The following is an 18903-nucleotide window of genomic DNA, read 5'->3' as shown; positions in this document are numbered from 1 at the left end:
TAGTGGCCTATAACCTAGCTCAGTAGTGGCCTATAACCTAGCTCAGTAGTGGCCTATAACCTAGCTCAGTAGTGGCCTATAACCTAGCTCAGTAGAGGCCTATAACCTAGCTCAGTAGAGGCCTATAACCTAGCTCAGTAGTGGCCTATAACATAGCTCAGTAGAGGCCTATAACCTAGCTCGGTAGTGGCCTATAACCTAGCTCAGTAGTGGCCTATAACCTAGCTCAGTAGAGGCCTATAACCTAGCTCAGTAGTGGCCTATAACCTGTGCCTGTCACTGTCAGTGTTCTTCAGTCACAGTGTGAAGACAGTCTGTTGACCACAGGGGTATGGCTCAAAATAACCCTCTCCACCGCTGCTCCACATTAAAGAGAGAAGTCGCAATGTTCCACTTTTCACCAAAATTTCATGTTAAAGGATTTCAGCTTGTTTAATTTGCTGTGCTGGCACGTGACATTTCGGAATTAATTGTGTTACTCTGGGATTGTCAAAGCTCTCTGCAGAGGGGTCCTCAGAGACAGACCGATAAGTCCCATCAAACTGATGTCTTCCTTATCTCTGTGTGCGTGTGTGCGTGCGTAAGCACCCTGCCGGGTGATGCGTGTGCCAYACCACTGCTGCTTAGCAACAATCTGAGTCTGGGTGTCTGTGTTCTGAGGCATTGATAATGACTTAGGATAGGATGTACTTTCCACCAAACGACCTCACCTATTTACTCTACACAGAGGAGCAAGGATGGGGAAGGGGTTCTGCTTTTTCTGGGTGAAGCTCCAAATCGCTCTCCTCATATTTGTTTAAATGGGGAAGAATGAGAGTTGTGTAACTCAGTTTCACGAGGGGATAAAAAGAYGAGTAGAGACAGAGTCAGAGGCACAGATGTTTGAGCAGCTTTTCAARATAAACTGTACTGATTGAATATCACGCTGTACGACAATATCAGTGTAGCTGATGTGACTTCGAAGGCAATTGTCATTAGCGCTGGAGACAATAGCCACACTCATGAACCTAGGTAAGGACGGCTGAAACCTATTGCAGTATATTATAATCTTGATTGCGGACTGTCATTGCTGAGTCCAGCTGCTCCGTATTAGTCCCTCTGGGACCATCTTGAATCATTGCACTGATATGATTTGTGCCGCAGAGGGACAGACTTGATTACTCCAATTTCAACTGGATGTTGAGGTGAATGTGGTTAGTTGAATGCGATACTGAAATGAACACAGTCCAGACTTGAATTGTATCTGATTGAGAGACTTCTCCTTGAAATGATCATTACCTGAATATGATAACTGAATGTTTCTGAAGTTGGATAAACTTTGATTGTCCGATTTTGCATATTGCATTTGATGTAATAAGCCTTCAATGATAATTGTACTGTAGTTTCCCACATTCCCACCATATTCGTACATTTTCATATCTGCTCTGACTCTCCCCTTGGTTTCCTCCCAGATCGTAAGTTCCTGATAGCCAACGCTCAGATGAAGAACTGTGGCATTATCTACTGTAACGAGGGCTTCTGCCAGATGTTTGGCTTCTCGCGGGCAGAGATCATGCAGCAGCCCTGCACCTGCCAGTTCTTGGTGGGGCCTGGCACCATGAAGACTGCCCTGACACAGCTGGCACAGGCCCTGCTAGGGTCAGAGGAGCGCAAGGTGGAGATCCTCTACTACAACAAAGAAGGTAAGGAGAAGGTGGAGGGTTAGACTGAGATTCAGAGAGAAAGAGATGGAAAGAGCAAGAGAGTCAAAGTGACAACATTACTCCCCTTCTTTATAGTGGGGAGTGCTGTAAAGGTCACATACAGAATATTTTGGTCCCTCCAAGTGTCATGGCTGTCTCCCTCTCACTTTTATGTAATGCTACTGTATGATGCAGTGTTACAGTATGTGGAGCCAGCTGCTGCAGACTCAGGGAACTCTCATCTACTAATTTATCTGTCTGGGGAGTGGACATGGTGGAGCTGTCTTGGCCTGCTTACCTCACCTGCAACATATAACAACACAGGGCAAGAACCAGATGCAGACACAGGAGGCAGATGGTTTGAGTCTGATATTTATTCAACAACAAAGGGCAGGCAAGAGGCAGGTCGAGGACAGGTAAAAGTTCAGAACCAGGTCAGAGTTCCAAACGGTACAGGGAGGCAGGCAGGCTCAAGGTCAGGGCAGGGCAGGCTGAATGGTCAGGCAGGCGGGCTCAGTGTCAGGGCAGGCAAAAGGTCAAAACCAGGAGGACTAGAAAAACAGAGACAAGAAAAAGCAGGAGCACAGAAAAACATGCTGGTTGACTTGACAAGACAAACTGGCACAGACATTTTACATTTTAAGTCATTTAGCAGACGCTCTTATCCAGAGCGACTTACAAATTGGAAAGTTCATACATATTCATCCTGGTCCCCCCGTGGGGAATGAACCCACAACCCTGGCGTTGCAAGCGCCATGCTCTACCAACTGAGCCACACGGGACCAGACAAACAGAGAACACAGGAATAAATACCCTGGGAATAATTGGGAAGACGGGTGACACCTGGAGGTGGGTGGAGACAATCACAAAGACAGGTGAAACAGTTCAGGGCGTGACATCCCCACTCCCCATTCCCATCCTGTGCATAACTGCACTAAGTTTGGGGGTGGGGGTGCTGCAGGGGGATAGGGGGGGTGCAGATTATTTATTTTTTGCCCATGCTACGGAAGGCTATATACAGTAGGTCCACTAATACAGGACAAGTAAAGGCCCAGTGCACTACTTTTGTGATTTTGTTTTATTTAAAAAATTAACAATACTTGTATGCTCCTGTGTTTTGTCTCTTGTACATGTACACAGGACCCAGGGTTGGAACCAAAATTATTTTACAATCGTTTTGTTCTGAACTGAACCATAAAATACAGTTCTGAACCGGTTCAACCCCCCCAAAGTAACCCGTTTATATCGTTACTTTCTGTTCCATTTTAAACCTTTATTTATTTTCCATTTAGATCGACATTAAATGACTTTRCCAATCATGCAGTATGGATAGAGCAGCTTTGTCACGACTTCCGCCGAAGTCGGGTCCTCTCCTTGTTCGGGTTGCGCTCGGCGGTCGGCGTCGCCGTTCTTCTAGCCATCATCGATCCACTTTTCATTTTCCATGTGTTTTGTCTTGTTTTTCCTCACACCTGGTTTCAATTCCCTCAATCACTTGTTGTGTATTTAACCCTCTGTTCCCCCCCTGTCTTTGTGTGGGATTGTTTATTGTAAGTGCTTGTGCACGTGTTGATTGGTGCGCGACGGGTTTTTGTACCCAATATCTTGTTATTTTTTATGCTGTTGGTTTTGCTATTAAACTGTTCCGGCTATTACTAAGTTCTGCTCTCCTGCGTCTGACTTCCCTGCCACCGGTTACGCACCCCTTAGAAGCTTGCTATAGAGCTGGCACGATATAGCTCAGTGAGTTGTTCACATGCGTTATGGAAAGACAGGTGTAGGGCATGAGATGCAACTGAAATTTTGCGAGTGGGGAGACAGCGAGAAAGAGTGGAGGAGGAGGCTTGGCTTGAAACGCCGGGGATCTTGTGATGATATGCATTATCTGAATTAGGCCCACCGAATTATACCTATGGAGGAGCGGCTTCTATGGAACATTTTTGAATGTCTTTGAACTTCAGAGTTGGCTTAACGTTGGACCAGAGTAGCTGGCTAGCTAACAAGCTTGCGTGTGCAGATAAAAATCTCTCTCCCTATCTTCTGAATTATGTTTGTAATGTCCGCAGGCTGCAGCTATGCTTCTGAGGGGCAGATAGACTACACGCACGCACACACACTGGCAAAGATTTTCAGCTGGCAGACTTTGGAAGAAGTTAATGATTGACAGAGGAAGAGCTTTGCATAGGCGCTTTGTTGCATTTTTTTTTATAGGACTTTTAAATAATGGTTCTGTTCCAGAACAATATAGATCACTTTCGTTCCCTGGTCTGGTTCTGATTCTGTTCCATTATTTTCCAGTTTGTTCGCGACCCCTGCAAAGGACAGAGGGACAAGCAAACAGACCTGGCTAGTGAGGCTGTAGACACAATGCCGTTACGTTGGTCATTTGGGCATGAGAAGTGCCGTGTCGGAGAGCTTGTTGTCATGGAAATATTGTCAATGAGCCAGCTCAAATCCACTGAACATCTATTTATTTTGTATCCCAGTAATGCATACAGTCATGAACGCAGGTGCGCACACAAGCACGAATTAATTGTAAATGGGTACAATTCATCATACACAATAAAAATGCATTATGRTGCTGTACTTGATTGATCTTAATTGATCCTAAAACTGAATGAATGTGTTTGTTTGTTAATGTGTGTGTGTGTGTGAGTGTAAAACAAGGACATTTCCTGGGGACATGACTCCGGAGACATTTGCCGGTCCCCACAATGAAAATGGCTGTTTTAGGCTTAGGGGTATGGTTTAGGGGTTAGGTGTCAAGCCCTTACCATAGTTTTCTTTGTATGTTTCTATGTTTTGTTTGGTCAGGGTGTGACCTGAGTGGGCATTCTATGTTGTATGTCTAGTTTGTCTATTTCTATGTGTTTGGCCTGATATGGTTCTCAATCAGAGGCAGGTGTTTGTCGTTGTCTCTGATTGGGAAACATATTTAGGTAGCCTGTTTTGTATTGTGGGGTGTGGGTGATTGTTCCTGTTACTGTGTTCCTGTGTTTGTGTTGTCACTTTACAGGACTGTTTCGTCTTCGTTCGTTTATTTCGTTATTTTGTTTGTTTCAAGTATTCATATTAAAATGGATACTCACCACGCTGCATCTTGGTCCGACATTTCTTACTCCTCGTCAGAGGAGGATGAAGAAGTCCGTTACATTAGGGTTACAATTAGGATTAGGGGTTAAGAGTTGGAGTTAGGGTTAGGGTTTGGTTAAGGGTTAGGTTTAGGTTTAGGTGTTAGGGAAAATAGGATTTTGAATGGGAATCAATTATTCTTGGGCAGTATACCCGTATACCAGGGTATTTGGAAATAGCCACAGGATGGTTTTTCAGTACCGTCAATACCTTTGAAACTGTTTCTTTGAAGTTTTTCAATAAATTGTAATATTTGTGTCTGTTTTTTAGGTAAGTACCTGCAGTCAACTTGTGAAATATGTTAGGAGAGCGTTAGGAGATAAAGCAGATCATGTTCTTCTTTTCACCTGTCACATTATTTTACATTATGAGACTTACCGTAGTTCCCCAGATCAGTTGAGCCAGTCACATGTTTGTTTGTGTTATAGCACAATGGGAGTAAGCAGGAACAGGTGAGTCCATCTGTGTATTGACGGGGTTGTGTTTTATATTGAAAGTCAACAATGCCAAAGGTGCTTCAACAAAGGACTGAGTAAAGGGTCTGAATACTTATGTACAGTAAATGTGATATTTCAGTTTTTATTTTTAATACATTTGCTACAAGTTTTTGTTCTGTCCTTCTGGGGTATTGTGTGTAGATGGYTGAGGACAAATAAGGCTGTAACGTAACAAAATGTGGAAAAAGTGAAMGGGTCTGAATACTTTCCGAATGCACAGTATCTAAGTAAGTGCTGAATTAATAAGGTGACGGGGCATCATATTGTGTTAGCTTTCTGCCATGTTTGAGAAGTCAAAGCACTTTGGATGAGTTATCTGTACAACTGCCACTGCTATCTTTTGATTTCCTTGCGTTTTTTCTCCTCTCTGTTCTCGGCCCGTCTCCTCCCCCATTTTCTCCGAGCAGAGCCGTTGCCCTTGCGACTCCGGACTCCACACAGACACAGCATGTACACATGCTGCTCCAGAGCCAGTACTGTTCGTCCTTCAGACAAGCATGTTTCAAAACTTTGTTCATTTGCACAATGTCTCTCATTCACATTCACTTGTAAATGCCCAAACTCACCCAAAATGTTATTCGTAAGCTTCTACCTACAGAACCAGTCAAAGGTTTGGACACACCTACTCATTTAAGGGTTTTTCTTTATTTTGACTATTTTCTACATTGTAGAATAATAGTGAAGATGTCAAAACTATGAAATAACACATATGGAATCATGTAGTAACCAAAAAAGTGTTAAACAAAACAAAATATATTTTATATTTGAGATTCTTCAAAGTAGCCACCCTTTGCCTTGATGACAACTTTGCACACTCTTGGCATTCTCTCAACCAGCTTCATGAGGTAGTCACCTGGAATGCCTTTTAATTAACAGGTGTGCCTTGTTAAAAGTAAATTTGTGAATTTCTTTACTTCTTAATGCGTTTGAGCCAATCAGTTGTGTTGTGACAAGGTAGGGGTAGTATACAAAATATAGCCCTATTTGGTAAAAGACCAAGTCCATATTATGGAAAGAACAGCTTAAATAAGCAAAGAGAAACGACAGTCCATCATTACTGTAAGACATGAAGGTCAGTCAATGAGGAACATTTCAACTTTTCTTCAAGTGCAGTCGCAAAAACCATGAAGTGCTATGATGAAACTGGCTCTCATGAGGACCGCCGCAGGAAAGGATGAGCTAGAGTTACCTCTGCTGCAGAGGTCAATGCGGAACATTTCAAGAACTTGTAGTAGGGAGTTGTAGTTTCGAACAAGTCAATATTCTACATAGTTTAGTGCATAAAACATGGTAATTAACTACAATAACTATAATCCATTGCACATCTACTTGTTCGGTCTGTGTTTCATTTACGCCTACTACAGAAGAGACAGAAGAATGCACCTCAAAAGCACTAATCGCTCAGTACTACGATTGATATMCCACTCTATTCCCCTCTCTTCTGTAGTTCTCTTGCTTTCTTTRTTCCTCTCTCTCTTTCTCTAGCTCTCCCTCTCMCCCYCTCTCTCCCTCCCCTCTTCCTACASTCTGTCTACAMTTTGATTGGTCTTATTCTCTATCTCCCTCTATATCTCATTRGCTGCCTCCCCCCTCTATCTGTTTCTCCTATGCTAGGACATGTTGACAGCCCCCACCCTGGCTTCACTTAAACAGAAAGGAGGGTCTCATAAATGCKCTGGGAAAACATCCAGTCYTGGAAAGAAACTACAAGACTGTACTGCTGTTTGAAAGGCCTCTCCACATAAAACTGAAATGAGATGGCAGTAACAGCCCACCAACCATGAAACCTGAGACTCTGKGTCTAAATGTGTTCAGTGTTAAAGAGAGCACAGTCAGATAAGATGAAACAATATTTATAGTTACTTGAGCTGTCCTGAAGTCTACTTAGTTATCTTTGAGCCCAGGTTAGGATGGCCATRAGCAGCTTTATAATGTTATGTCTCTCCCCCCTGCAGGGACCTGCAGGCCCTGTCTGATTGATGTTGTTCCTGTGAAGAAAGCGGAGGGACAGGTCATCATGTTCATCCTCAACTTCCAGGAAATCATTGACCCCTCCCTCAAGAAACCAGGTCTGAGACAGAGGGTGGCCCAGGGCTGGGTATGGGCAGGTCAGTGTGGAAGTGTGTGTGTGTGTGTGTGATACTGTCTGTCTGTCTGTCTGCATCAACCTGTTTATTCCATGTTYAATGTAGCTGTGTTATAACATACAGAATGTGACTACATCCTGGTACTYTAGGTGTATTTATGTAAAGTGTATGTATAAGCCCTCTGTGGTTTCTCAGGGCAGAGTCGCAGGCTGAAGTTGAGACTGCCATTGGTACGTGCAATGCGTCGGTCTTCCCTCGCCAAAGACCAGTTTGAGGGGGTGGTGGTGGACTACCTACAGGTAAGGTGCCCAGAGACTCCCATACACACATAGGCCTATACACACAGTACTCGTCTAAATATGACCTTACATATAATATATCTTGATTATCTCAGTTCCTGTATCTTTTATGTTTTGTAATGAATATAGCTTCAGTCACATACATTTAGCAGTAAGTAGAAATCTAGTACAATATTTAACCTATGATTGTCCTCTTCCTCCTTCCCTAATTCAGCCCAACAGTGAAGAGATCCCTCTGAAAGAGTTCCGTATCCCGTCCAAGGAGAGCTGCATGCAGTCTGAGACAGAGGCGCTGATAGAGCAGGACCACGAGTCCTCCCAGCCTGCAAGCCACTACTCCCCCAAACTGCTGTCCCTATTGTCGGAGCGGCTGGAACCCAGCGTGCCCTTCCTCCCCAGCAGCCCCTTCTCCAGTGCAGCCTTTCCCAGGARGGTCCTGCCCCGGAGCCACTCCAGAGAGACTGTCGGCAGCCTCCGCAYAGCTTCCTCCCTGGATGACCTCGACAGCATGAGGGCCGAGTRGGGCCGACCAGGAGACCCACGCTCCAMCAGCAGTGAGTTTGTGTGTGTGTGTACCCAGTCAAAAGTGTAGTCTGTTGCCATTTTTGTACCCCCTCTGACAGGAAGAAATGTGGCTGTCTACTCTTACAGTTCCATCTGAATCAAAACAAACCAAGCCAAAGCTACCTGGGCCTGTTGGAGGTATTCTGTTCTCTAGAAAATGCGAATCCTCACTCCCATTCCTCAAGCACTGAGCATGTGCAGCAGCAGGGTCACTAATCAATGCCTCTAACCTATAGTGTGTGTGTGTGTGTGTGTGTGTGTGTGTGTGTGTGTGTGTGTGTGTGTGTGTGTGTGTGTGTGTGTGTGTGTGTGCGTGTGCGTGTACGGGTGCGTGTGCGTGTGCGTGTGTGTGTGTGTGTCAGGTCTATAGGAGTCCCAGTCACTCAGAGGCCATCCTTTACTCATCACACAGCTAATACTATGGGCTATGGAGTGTAGGGCTGTGGACTTCCCATCTACCCCAGGGAAATAATGTAGAGGAATACATGCATCCCCGCATATGTAAACATATGTTTACATTGCCAAAACAAGTGAAATAGATAATACACTTTCTCTGTATCTTTCTCACTCAGATGCTTTGCTCAGTATAAARCAAGATGTTTCTCACCTAGAGGAATGGAAATTGCATTATAACACATTATATTTTTAGTTCTGAATGTGTTACTTGCAGTTTAAATAAAGGATTTGAATGATAATATAATATGTAAACTAGTCGTTGAAAGTAGATAGAGACACAGTAATGAGAGATGAGTGTTGTTGTGTGCAGACCTGAAGGCCGGTACTCTGAGCTCCACCTCAGACTCGGACCTGATGCGACGCAGGACCAGCACTCGTAACCCCCTCACACTCAGTTTCGCCTCCGACCTCTTGCGACCGCCCTCGCCCACTGAGATCGAGATCATCGCTCCCAGCAAAGTAAAGGACCGTCACCGAGACGTCACAGAGAAGGTCACACATGTCACACAGGTGAGACACATGGTCCTCACTAGCACTCATATCACACCACCACAACCATGTGATTGCCTGACTCAACCTGTATTCTGCCTATTTATTAAGGGATTTTTAAAGTGAGCTTTTTCAGAACGGCATGTGCGATATTATGTAAAAGGAATGTTGGGTTATTAAGAAGTGGTGGATTTACATCTCTTCGGTCTTGTAACGCTCGTCGGAAGGATGAGACCAAGGTGCAGTGTTGTACGTGTTCATGCTTCTTTATTAAAACCGAACACCAAACAAAACAACAAAAGAACAACGAACGTCACGTCTTYAAGGCTACACAGAGCTAACAAAAAACAACATCCCACAACCTAAGGTGGCAAAACATGCTGCCTAAGTATGATTCCCAATCAGAGACAACGATAGACGGCTGTCCCTGATTGAGAACCATACCCGGCCAAAACATAGCAACACAAATCATAGAAATAAAGAACATAGAATGCCCACCCAAATCACACCCTGACCAAACCAAATAGAGATATAAAAAGGCTCTCTAAGGTCAGGGCGTGACAGGTCTGACTTCCTGTGTTGCAAGCTTTCTACTGAAGAAGCAGCTGCGTGTCACTAAAGAGTTTCCACATGCATCCACACACACACACACACACACAAACACACAAACAGGAACGATATATATAAAATTAACTTTTTTTTCAGTCACTTTGGTCCTATTTTCAAAAGTATGTGGTGAATTTTCTTAATACAAAACTCCAAACTTGTAACACGGCAAGTCTCATAAAACATTTTATTGTGCATTTATTTAGTTTGAATGCATCTTTCACCACCCAACCATTCATCCAAAATATAAATGTACTGTGAAATACCATGTGAACATTTATTTAATCATCAAAACACAACATATTAATATCTTCACAATGTAGTTATTTTAACAGCTAGTTAATCCAATAGATACATGTTTCAAAATGCTCTTTGAATATAATATGCTACAGTACTGTTTTCACAATGTAGTTATTTTAACAGCTAGTTAATCCAATAGACACATGTTTCAAAATGCTCTTTGAATATAATATGCTACAGTACTGTTTTCACATTAGACAATACACTTGCACGATCTTTTGAAATTGACTGAACATCAAATTTCAATAATTTCTATCCCATGTGTGACCTTTCACAATTGATGAAAAAAATATCTGTATTGTTCAGATATAATTCCAACATAGGTGTACTGTAATCAAATGAAAGAAACATTAGTTTGCATTAGTTTGCATCAAGCCTGTCTTGAGCATTTGGCCATTGGTTCTCATCGACATCGCAGTAAATGTCCTCATTGTTCATGCACCTGGGGAAAAACCTTTTGGCATGGAGAATCCAAGCCTGACAAYGCCTGGATTGATGTCATTACATGACTCATTCATGGCCTGAAGGAGGGTGGTACGCTCATGGGGATGACAATCATATATCTTCCACTTGTACTGTAATTGTCACATTCTGACCTTAGTTCTTTTGTATTTTCTTTGTTTTAGTATGGTCAGGGCGTGAGTTGGGTGGGTTATCTATGTTTGTGTTTCTATGTGTGGGCGTTTCTTTATGTTCTTTTTTATTTATTTGGGAGCGTATTTTTTTTATATCTTTTTTATTTTTGTTTTTTTTTTTCTTTTTCGTTTTTTTCTGCTTTGTTTTTTCGTTTGGCCTGATATGGTTCTCAATCAGAGGCAGGTGTTAGTCATTGTCTCTGATTGGGAACCATATTTAGGTAGGCTGTTTTCTGTTGTGTTTTGTGGGTGGTTGTCTTCCGTGTCTGTGTGTTCCACACGGAACTGTTTCGGTTTTCGTTCATTCATTTTATTGTTTTGTATTTCAGTGTTCAGTTTGTTCTATTAAAGATTCATCATGAACACTTACCATGCTGCATATTGGTCCGACATTTCTTACTCCTCGTCAGATGAGGAGGACGAATTCCGTTACAGAACCACCCACCACAAAGGACCAAGCAGCGTGGTATTGGGCAGCAGCGAGATCTGGACGATACAACTTGGGACGAAATAGAAAGGTGGTCGGTCGACCCAGGGAGAGTGCCGGAGCCCGCCTGGGATTCCCTGAAGCAGTGCGAGGAGGGTTACAGGAGAATGGAGTTGGCGACACGCACACGCAGCGCAACAGGCACGAGAGGCAGCCCCAAAAATGTATTGGGGGGGGGGCACACGGGGAATGTAGCTAAGTCAGGTAGGAGACCTGAGCCAGCTCCCCGTGCTTACCGTGGAGAGCGAGCGTACGGGCAGACACCGTGTTATGCGGAAGACGCACGGTGTCTCCAGTACGTGTGCATAGCCCGGTGCGGTACATAGCAGCGTCTCGTATCGGCCGGGCTAGAGTGGCATCGAGCCAGGTGCCATGAAGCCGGCTCTACGCATCTGGTCTCCAGTGCGTCTCCTCGGGCCGGGTACATGCACCAGCCCTACGCATGGTGTCTCCTGACGTGTGCATAGCCCAGTGCGGCCTATTCCACCTTGCCGCACTGGCATGCTACGGTGAGCATTCAGCCAGATACGGTTGGGCAGGCTCGGTGCTCGAGACCTGTAGTGCGCGCTCACACGGTCCGGTCTATCCGGTGCCTTCTCCACGCACCAGTCCTCCTGTGGCAGCCCCACGTACCAGCTCTCCTGTGGCAGCCCCTCGCACCAGCCCTCCGGTGCCGGCACCACGTACCAGGCCTCCTGTTCCTGCTCCCCGCCATTCAGGAGCTGCCAGATCCGCCCGCCAGTCAGGAACTACCAGAGCCGCCCGCCAATCAGGAGCTGCCAGAGCCGTCCGCCAGTCAGGAGCTGCCAGAGCCGTCCGTCAGTCAGGAGCTGCCAGAGCCGCCCACCAGTCAGGAGCTGCCAGAGCCGCCTGCCAGTCAGGAGCAGCCAGAGCCGCCCTTCTGTCCGGAGCTGCCTTTCAGTCCGGAGCTGCCCTTCAGTCCGGAGCTGCCCTTCAGTCCGGAGCTGCACCTCAGTCCGAAACTGCCCCTCAGTCCGGAGCTGCCCCTCAGTCCGAAACTGCCCCTCAGTCCGGAGCTGCCCCTCAGTCCGGAGCTGCCCCTCAGTCCGGGGCTGCCTCTCAGTCCAGTGGGGCCCTTTAGTAGGGTTGCCAGTCCTAGGTCGGCGGCGAGGGTCGCCGCTCTAAAGACGCTACTGAAGCGGACTAAGACTATGTGGAGTGGGGTCCACGTTCAGCGCCAGAGCCGCCACCGCGGACAGATGCCCACCCAGACCCTCCCCTATAGGTTCAGGTTTTGCGGCCGAAGTCCGCACCTTGGAGGGGGGGGTACTGTCACGAACCTTAGTTCTTTTGTATTTTCTTTGTTTTAGTATGGTCAGGGCGTGAGTTGGGTGGGTTATTTATGTTTGTGTTTCTATGTTTGGTTTTTCGTTTGGCCTGATATGGTTCTCAATCAGAGGCAGGTGTTAGTCATTGTCTCTGATTGGGAACCATATTTAGGTAGGCTGTTTTCTGTTGTGTCTTGTGGGTGGTTGTCTTCCGTGTCTGTGTTCCACACGGAACTGTTTCGGTTTTCGTTKSTTCATTTTATTGTTTTGTATTTCAGTGTTCYGTTTGTTCTATTAAAGATTCATCATGAACACTTACCATGCTGCGCACTGGTCTGACATTTCTTACTCCTCYTCAGATGAGGAGGACGAATTCCGTTACAGTAATATGTATTGTATTTTACAGTATTGTATTGTACTTATGTATTGTAGTGGTCCTGTATGTTGCTCAGTTCATATGAGCATGGCACTAACAAGACCAGAGTTGTGGGTTCGATTTCCACTGGGGTCACTTACGGAAATATAAAGATTCACTGTTGCCACTTAGGAGTTGCCACTTACCGTACTGTACTGGCCCGATCACCATGCGTAATCCCAAGTGTCGGCTGGAGTGGTGTAAAGCTTGCCGCCATTGGACTCTGGAGCAGTAGAAACGCGTTCTCTGGAGTGATGCATCACACTTCACTATCTATCAGTCAGACGGATACATCTGGATTTGGTAGATGCCAGGAGAACGCTACCTGTCCCAATGTAACCRCATCAAACACCTTTGGGATGAATTGGAAAGGTGACTGCGAGCCAGGCCWAATAGCCCAACATCAGTGCCCGACCTCCCTATTGCTCTTGTGGCTGAATGGAAGCAAGTCCCCGCAGCAATGTTCAAACATCTAGTGGAAAGCCTTCCCAGAAGACTGGAGGCAGTTTAGGCAGCAAAGGGGGGACCAACTCCATATTAATGCCCATGATTTTGGAATGAGATGAGATGAGATGTTCGACGAGCAGGTGTCCACATACTTTTCGTCATGTAGTGTGTAAGAGGATATTATTTCCTGTATGAACATTTTGTTGGCTACATGTATGGAGATGTTATTTAGCATCACTACTGTACTATATGCTCTTGTCTCTCTGCATGTATATGAAAGAGGGAGAATGGGGAAAAGACAGTTTGTATGTGTGAAAGAAAGATCCCACCTTCCATAGTGTGACATCTGTGCCAGCAGAAGAACTTCTCACACCCACATGTCATCACACTAAGTTTGAGTACATTGTCATAACCTGTAATGCCATGGAAACACTAACGCAGTGAGATGGCCCCACAACACCACTGCGTAGCACACTGACCCACATGTCTGTGGTGGGACAGTCAGAGTGGCCACCAGCCAGATGAACCCACACGCTAACCCTGGCTGCCCTGACTTCACTTGTCCATTACAAGTGGAGCAATGTGACTCAATATTAGGGATTTTTGTGGTATTACTAGATGTGTTTGTGTGTCAAGTGAACATACATGTCTTATGACAGTACATTTGAGTGTTATAACGGGGGTTTATATCATCAGAATTTAGTTGATTGATTGTGAATGGGCAGTTTGACTTGCTGCTAATGTTAGCATTGCTCTGAGTGAGAGGTGAGCTCTTTAGGTTGCCGTGTCAATGCCCCCTGTCTTGCTCGCTSGGTGCACATGGGAGGCAATTTGGCGTGCCTCTAGTTCCTACCAATGGAAAAATCGATCGGGCCAATAGATGCCTCCCTCTCCACTTCCTCCAAACCTGCTCCTGGTAGAGTCCTCAGCTGCTGATCACTATAAATACCACACACATGTACTCTCAAATTATGTGAGCTGTGGTGTTTGGTTTTTAATCACCCTCACCAACAAGTTCACACATCTAGAAGATAATTAGCCTGGAGAAATCATCATATTTGGCATTACATGGAGTGGCAAGGAGTGAAATGTTAGCACAAACAGACTGGATTTCTCCAGGCTAATTATGTTGCCTTCCCAGGGTTGGGGTCAAATCCATTTCAATTCCAGTCAATTCAGAAAGTAAACCACGTTTCAATTCCAAATTGTRCTCATTGAAAAGCATTGAAGAGAATTGGAATTTCAGTGAATTCCTGAATTGGCTGGAATTGGAAATGGAATTTACCCCAACCTTGTACCTTTCCAACTGATATTTGACGATTTCAACAATTTCTTTCTAAAAAGTAAGTGTTTTAGAGATAATGTACACAAAACAAAAATATAAACGCAACGTGTAAGGTGTTGGTCCCATATTTCATGAGCTGAAATAAAAGATCCCAGAAATGTTCCATACCCACAAAAAGCTTATTTCTCTAAAATGTTGTGCACAAATTTGTTTACATCCCTGATAGTGAGCATTTCTCCTGTTCAAATATGACCATACTTGACAGGTGTGGCATATCAAGAAGCTTGTGCTGGGGACAAAAAAGGCCACTCTAAAATGTGCAGTTTTGTCACACAACACAATGCCACAGATGTCAAACGTGGGGAACTCCTTCAAGACTGTTGTAAAAGCATTCAGGTAAAGCTGGTTGAGAGAATGATAAGAGTGTGCAAAGCTGTCATCAAGGCAAAGGGTGACTATTTGAAGAATCTCTCAAAATATATATAGTTTTATTTGTTTAACTCTTTTTTTGTTACTACATGATTCCATATTGTTATTTCATAGTTTTGATGTCTTCACTATTATTCTACAATGTAGCAAATAGTAAAAATAAAGAAAAACCTTTGAATGAGTAGGTGAGTATGTGTGTCCAAACTGACTGGTACTGTACAGTCGTGGCCAAAAGTTTTGAGAATGACACAAATATTAAATTTTCACAAAGTCTGCTGCCTCAGTTTGTATGATGGCAATTTGCATATACTCCAAAATGTTATGAAGAGTGATCAGATGAATACTTCAGTATTCCATAGTAACATCTGACAAAAATATCTAAAGACACTAAAGTAACAAACTTTGGGGGAAATTAATATTTGTGTCATTCTCAAAACTTTTGGCCACGACTGTATATATATATAAATATTTCATCATATCAGAGCACGATATACAGTATGGGGCTTGAGCCCTATTTTTAAGATGTGCAGTTCATACTCATAATCCCTCTACTTCCCGTTCCCACGATTATTTCCCACTTTCATCAGTGACTGTGTATGTGAGTATTTCAGCTGTTCTGCTATCATGTGTCTGTGTGTGTTGCTGGCAGGGGTGGAAGGGGTCAAGGTGGGTTGTTATGAAACATGTTGCTCTGGTAGGGCGGTGGCAGTCATGCAAATAACTGCCGGTCTCACAGTAATTGACTGTTAATTAACATAAAGACGTTTAGCATCTCCTGGCATAGCCTACAAGCCACTGATGCAGACCTTTGGAACATCTACATTTTAAAAAGTCTAATAAATCCATGTAATATAGCCTACACCATCACAATACATCCATAATTTATTTTAAACAGGTCTAAAGAAACATGATATGAAGAAAATGTAGTCTATTTCAGAAGAACAGAATAGCATACTCTGAGTTGTCCTTATGTTACGCCCTGATATGGCAATGTCATATGGCTGTGGGCTACACTAGTTAGCAGACAAGATTTGCTTAAAATTCTGTGGCATTATATTTTATTATTTTATAGTATGAAGAATACAATTGAACATTGCTWAATAAAATGGAAAGGATATTTTCACTAAACTATTTGAGGGAGTGTTCACATACAGCTATTCTGTGTTGAGCGGTTAACAAAAATGTGGTCCTCCTGTATGCTTCATTTAGAGTTATTTATGCAACTTTAGTGGTGATACAAATGTTGGGCAAATGTTTAGATTTTTAATACATTCTCAGGCTGCATGATGGGACTCAAATGATGATTTGAAAAAAGTCACATGAAAGGCATGAACTCTGATTTGTTTCTTGTGCAGGCTACACACTTAACCAGTCTCATTCACAATTTGACAAGCACTTGATAATATTCTAACCAGGCCTCGGATTTCCCGGCGGCATCCCCCTTGTGTGGCAGTAATGCTCCCTAAAAAACCCATGCCTTTTGAAGGCCAAAGTGTCCGTTGTGCCCTTAGGCTGAATATAATAATTATAATTCCTGGCTGCCGTGCTCCAAAACACCTCTCACTCACATGGCTCTCTCAGATATTTCAATGATTATTTGCCAATGCTTGTCATGTGATTGGGTCCTTCTCACAGGCATTTAATCTAAGAAGGAGGCTACAAGTGAAGACACAATGGGGACCCAACTGTGCGAATTCCGAAGCGCATATTGAAGATGTTAGAACAGTCCATATTTTCGTCAGCCATGAAGATGAGTAGGCCTAAGGAACAGCAAAATCACTAGCCTATGTTAATCTACTATCCCCCATAGTACAAAAGTTGACCTATTCTATTGGTCAACTTGTCCTTCTGTGCAATAAATAAATATTACAAACATACTCTGGGAAAGTTGTGGGATGCGATAGATTCCAAACTAATACAACAACTCGCATCAAAAAAACTTTGAAAAGCAATGAGGCTGATGCAACAGATCATAACGTTTACCTTAAAATGTTGATAAACTATTACGCAATTTCTTCACATTATAAGCGCAGAAATGCTCACACGGCAGTAGGCTATAAGTGTAAATGTTCCAAAATCAATTAGCGGGAAAACACTGTTATCGAAAATGACGGAAATGCGATAATGCATGTAAAGATTATCWTTCCCAAACTTGAAACTCATGCTCCGCCTATGTATGTCAGTTAGACTCTAATCAAATCAAATCAAATTTTATTTGTCACATGCGCCGGATACAACAGTTGTAGTAGACCTTACAGGGAAATGCTTACTTAAAACAATGCCGTTTTAAAGAAGAAAAAAAAATATAGAAATATAACAAATAATTAAGGAGCAACAATAAAATAACAGTAGCAAGGCTATATACAGGGGGTTCCGGTACAGAGTCAATGTGCAGGGGCAACGGTTAGTCGAGGTAATTGAGGTAATATGTACATGTAGGTAGAGATAAAGTGACTAAGCATGGATAATAAACAGAGTAGCAACAGTGTAAAAATGAGGGGTGGGGTGGGGACAATGCAAATAGTCTGGGTAGCCATTTGATTAACTGTTCAGTCTTATGGCTTGGGGGTAGAATCTGTTAAGAAGCCTTTTTGACCTAGACTTGGAGCTCCGGTACCGCTTGTTGTGCGGTAGCAGAGAGAACAGTCTATGACTAGGGTGGCTGCAGTCCTTTACAATTTTTTAGGCCTTCTTCTGAGAACGGATGGTATAGAGGTCCTGGATGGCAGGAAGCTTGGCCCCAGTGATGTACTGGGCTGTACGCACTACCCTCTGTAGTGCCTTGCGGTTGGAGGCCGAGCAGTTACCATACCAGTGCTCGGTCCTCTGTTTTTTTGTGGTCCACAATCATCTCCTTTGTCTTGATCACATTGAGGGAGAGGTTGTTATCCTGGCACCACACTGCCAGGACTCAGACCTCCTCCCTATAGGCTGTCTCATCGTTGTCAGTGATCAGGCCTACCATTGTGTCGTCAGCAAACTTAATGATGGTGTAGGAGTCGTGCTTGGCCATGCAGTCATGGGTGAACAGGGAGTACAGGAGGGGACTGAGCATGCACCCCTGAGAGTGATGTGTTGTTACCTACCCTTACCACCTGGGGGCGACCCGTCAGGAAGTCCAGGATCCAGTTGCAGAGGGAGGTGTTTAGTCCCAGGGTCCTTAGCTTATTGATGAGCTTTGAGGGTACTATGGTGTTGAACGCTGAGCTGTAGTCAATGAATAGCATTCTCACGTAGGTGTTCCTTTTGTCCAGGTGGGAAAGGGCAGTGTGGAGTACAATAGAGATTGCATCATCTGTGGATCTGTTGGGGCGCTATGCAAATTGGAGTGGGTCTAGGGTTTCTGGGATAATGGTGTTGATGTGAGCCATGACCAGCATTTCAAAGCACTTCATGGCTACAGCCTGCTGGAGGCGCGTTGCCCTGACGGGTGAGGTGTTGCCATGCGTGACCAATGAACAAGAGATAAGGCGCGCGCTTTAACTAGCATAGCCTGGCTAATGACCTTGAGCCAGGTGGTCTGACGACAAACATGTAGCACGGCAGGCCATCGATAGAGCATACACGCAGTGGGTGGGTGTATAATAGGTGCTTTAAGTAACAAAACCGGATGGCACTGTGATTAAACATGGCATCAGTTTGCTGGGAGTAGAGTATTGGAAGCTATTTTATAAGATGACATGCCGAACGTCGAGGATCGGTAGGCATAGTCAGTTTTACTAGGGTAGGTTTGGCGGCGTGAGATGAAAAAGTGATTAGGCTTGGTGGGGGTGGGGCGGGTTGGCAAATTGTGAGATTGAAATT

General features: G+C 44.2%; 1 protein-coding gene across 1 annotated transcript in view; it reads left to right on the top strand.

Annotated features, from left to right (window-relative positions):
• The window catches only part of kcnh6a (potassium voltage-gated channel, subfamily H (eag-related), member 6a), a 44682-nt gene that overhangs the window by 1885 nt on the left and 23894 nt on the right, over positions 1–18903 (top strand). Inside the window, 6 exon segments of the mRNA XM_024012819.3 lie at positions 1452–1682; positions 7267–7419; positions 7594–7697; positions 7912–8251; positions 8349–8399; positions 9028–9227. Coding sequence (XP_023868587.2) covers positions 1452–1682; positions 7267–7419; positions 7594–7697; positions 7912–8251; positions 8349–8399; positions 9028–9227 — 1079 coding nt within the window.

Source organism: Salvelinus sp. IW2-2015, linkage group LG20, assembly GCF_002910315.2.
Source record: "Salvelinus sp. IW2-2015 linkage group LG20, ASM291031v2, whole genome shotgun sequence".
Lineage (NCBI taxonomy): Eukaryota > Metazoa > Chordata > Actinopteri > Salmoniformes > Salmonidae > Salvelinus > Salvelinus sp. IW2-2015.
This window is presented reverse-complemented; position numbering and strand designations above follow the sequence as displayed.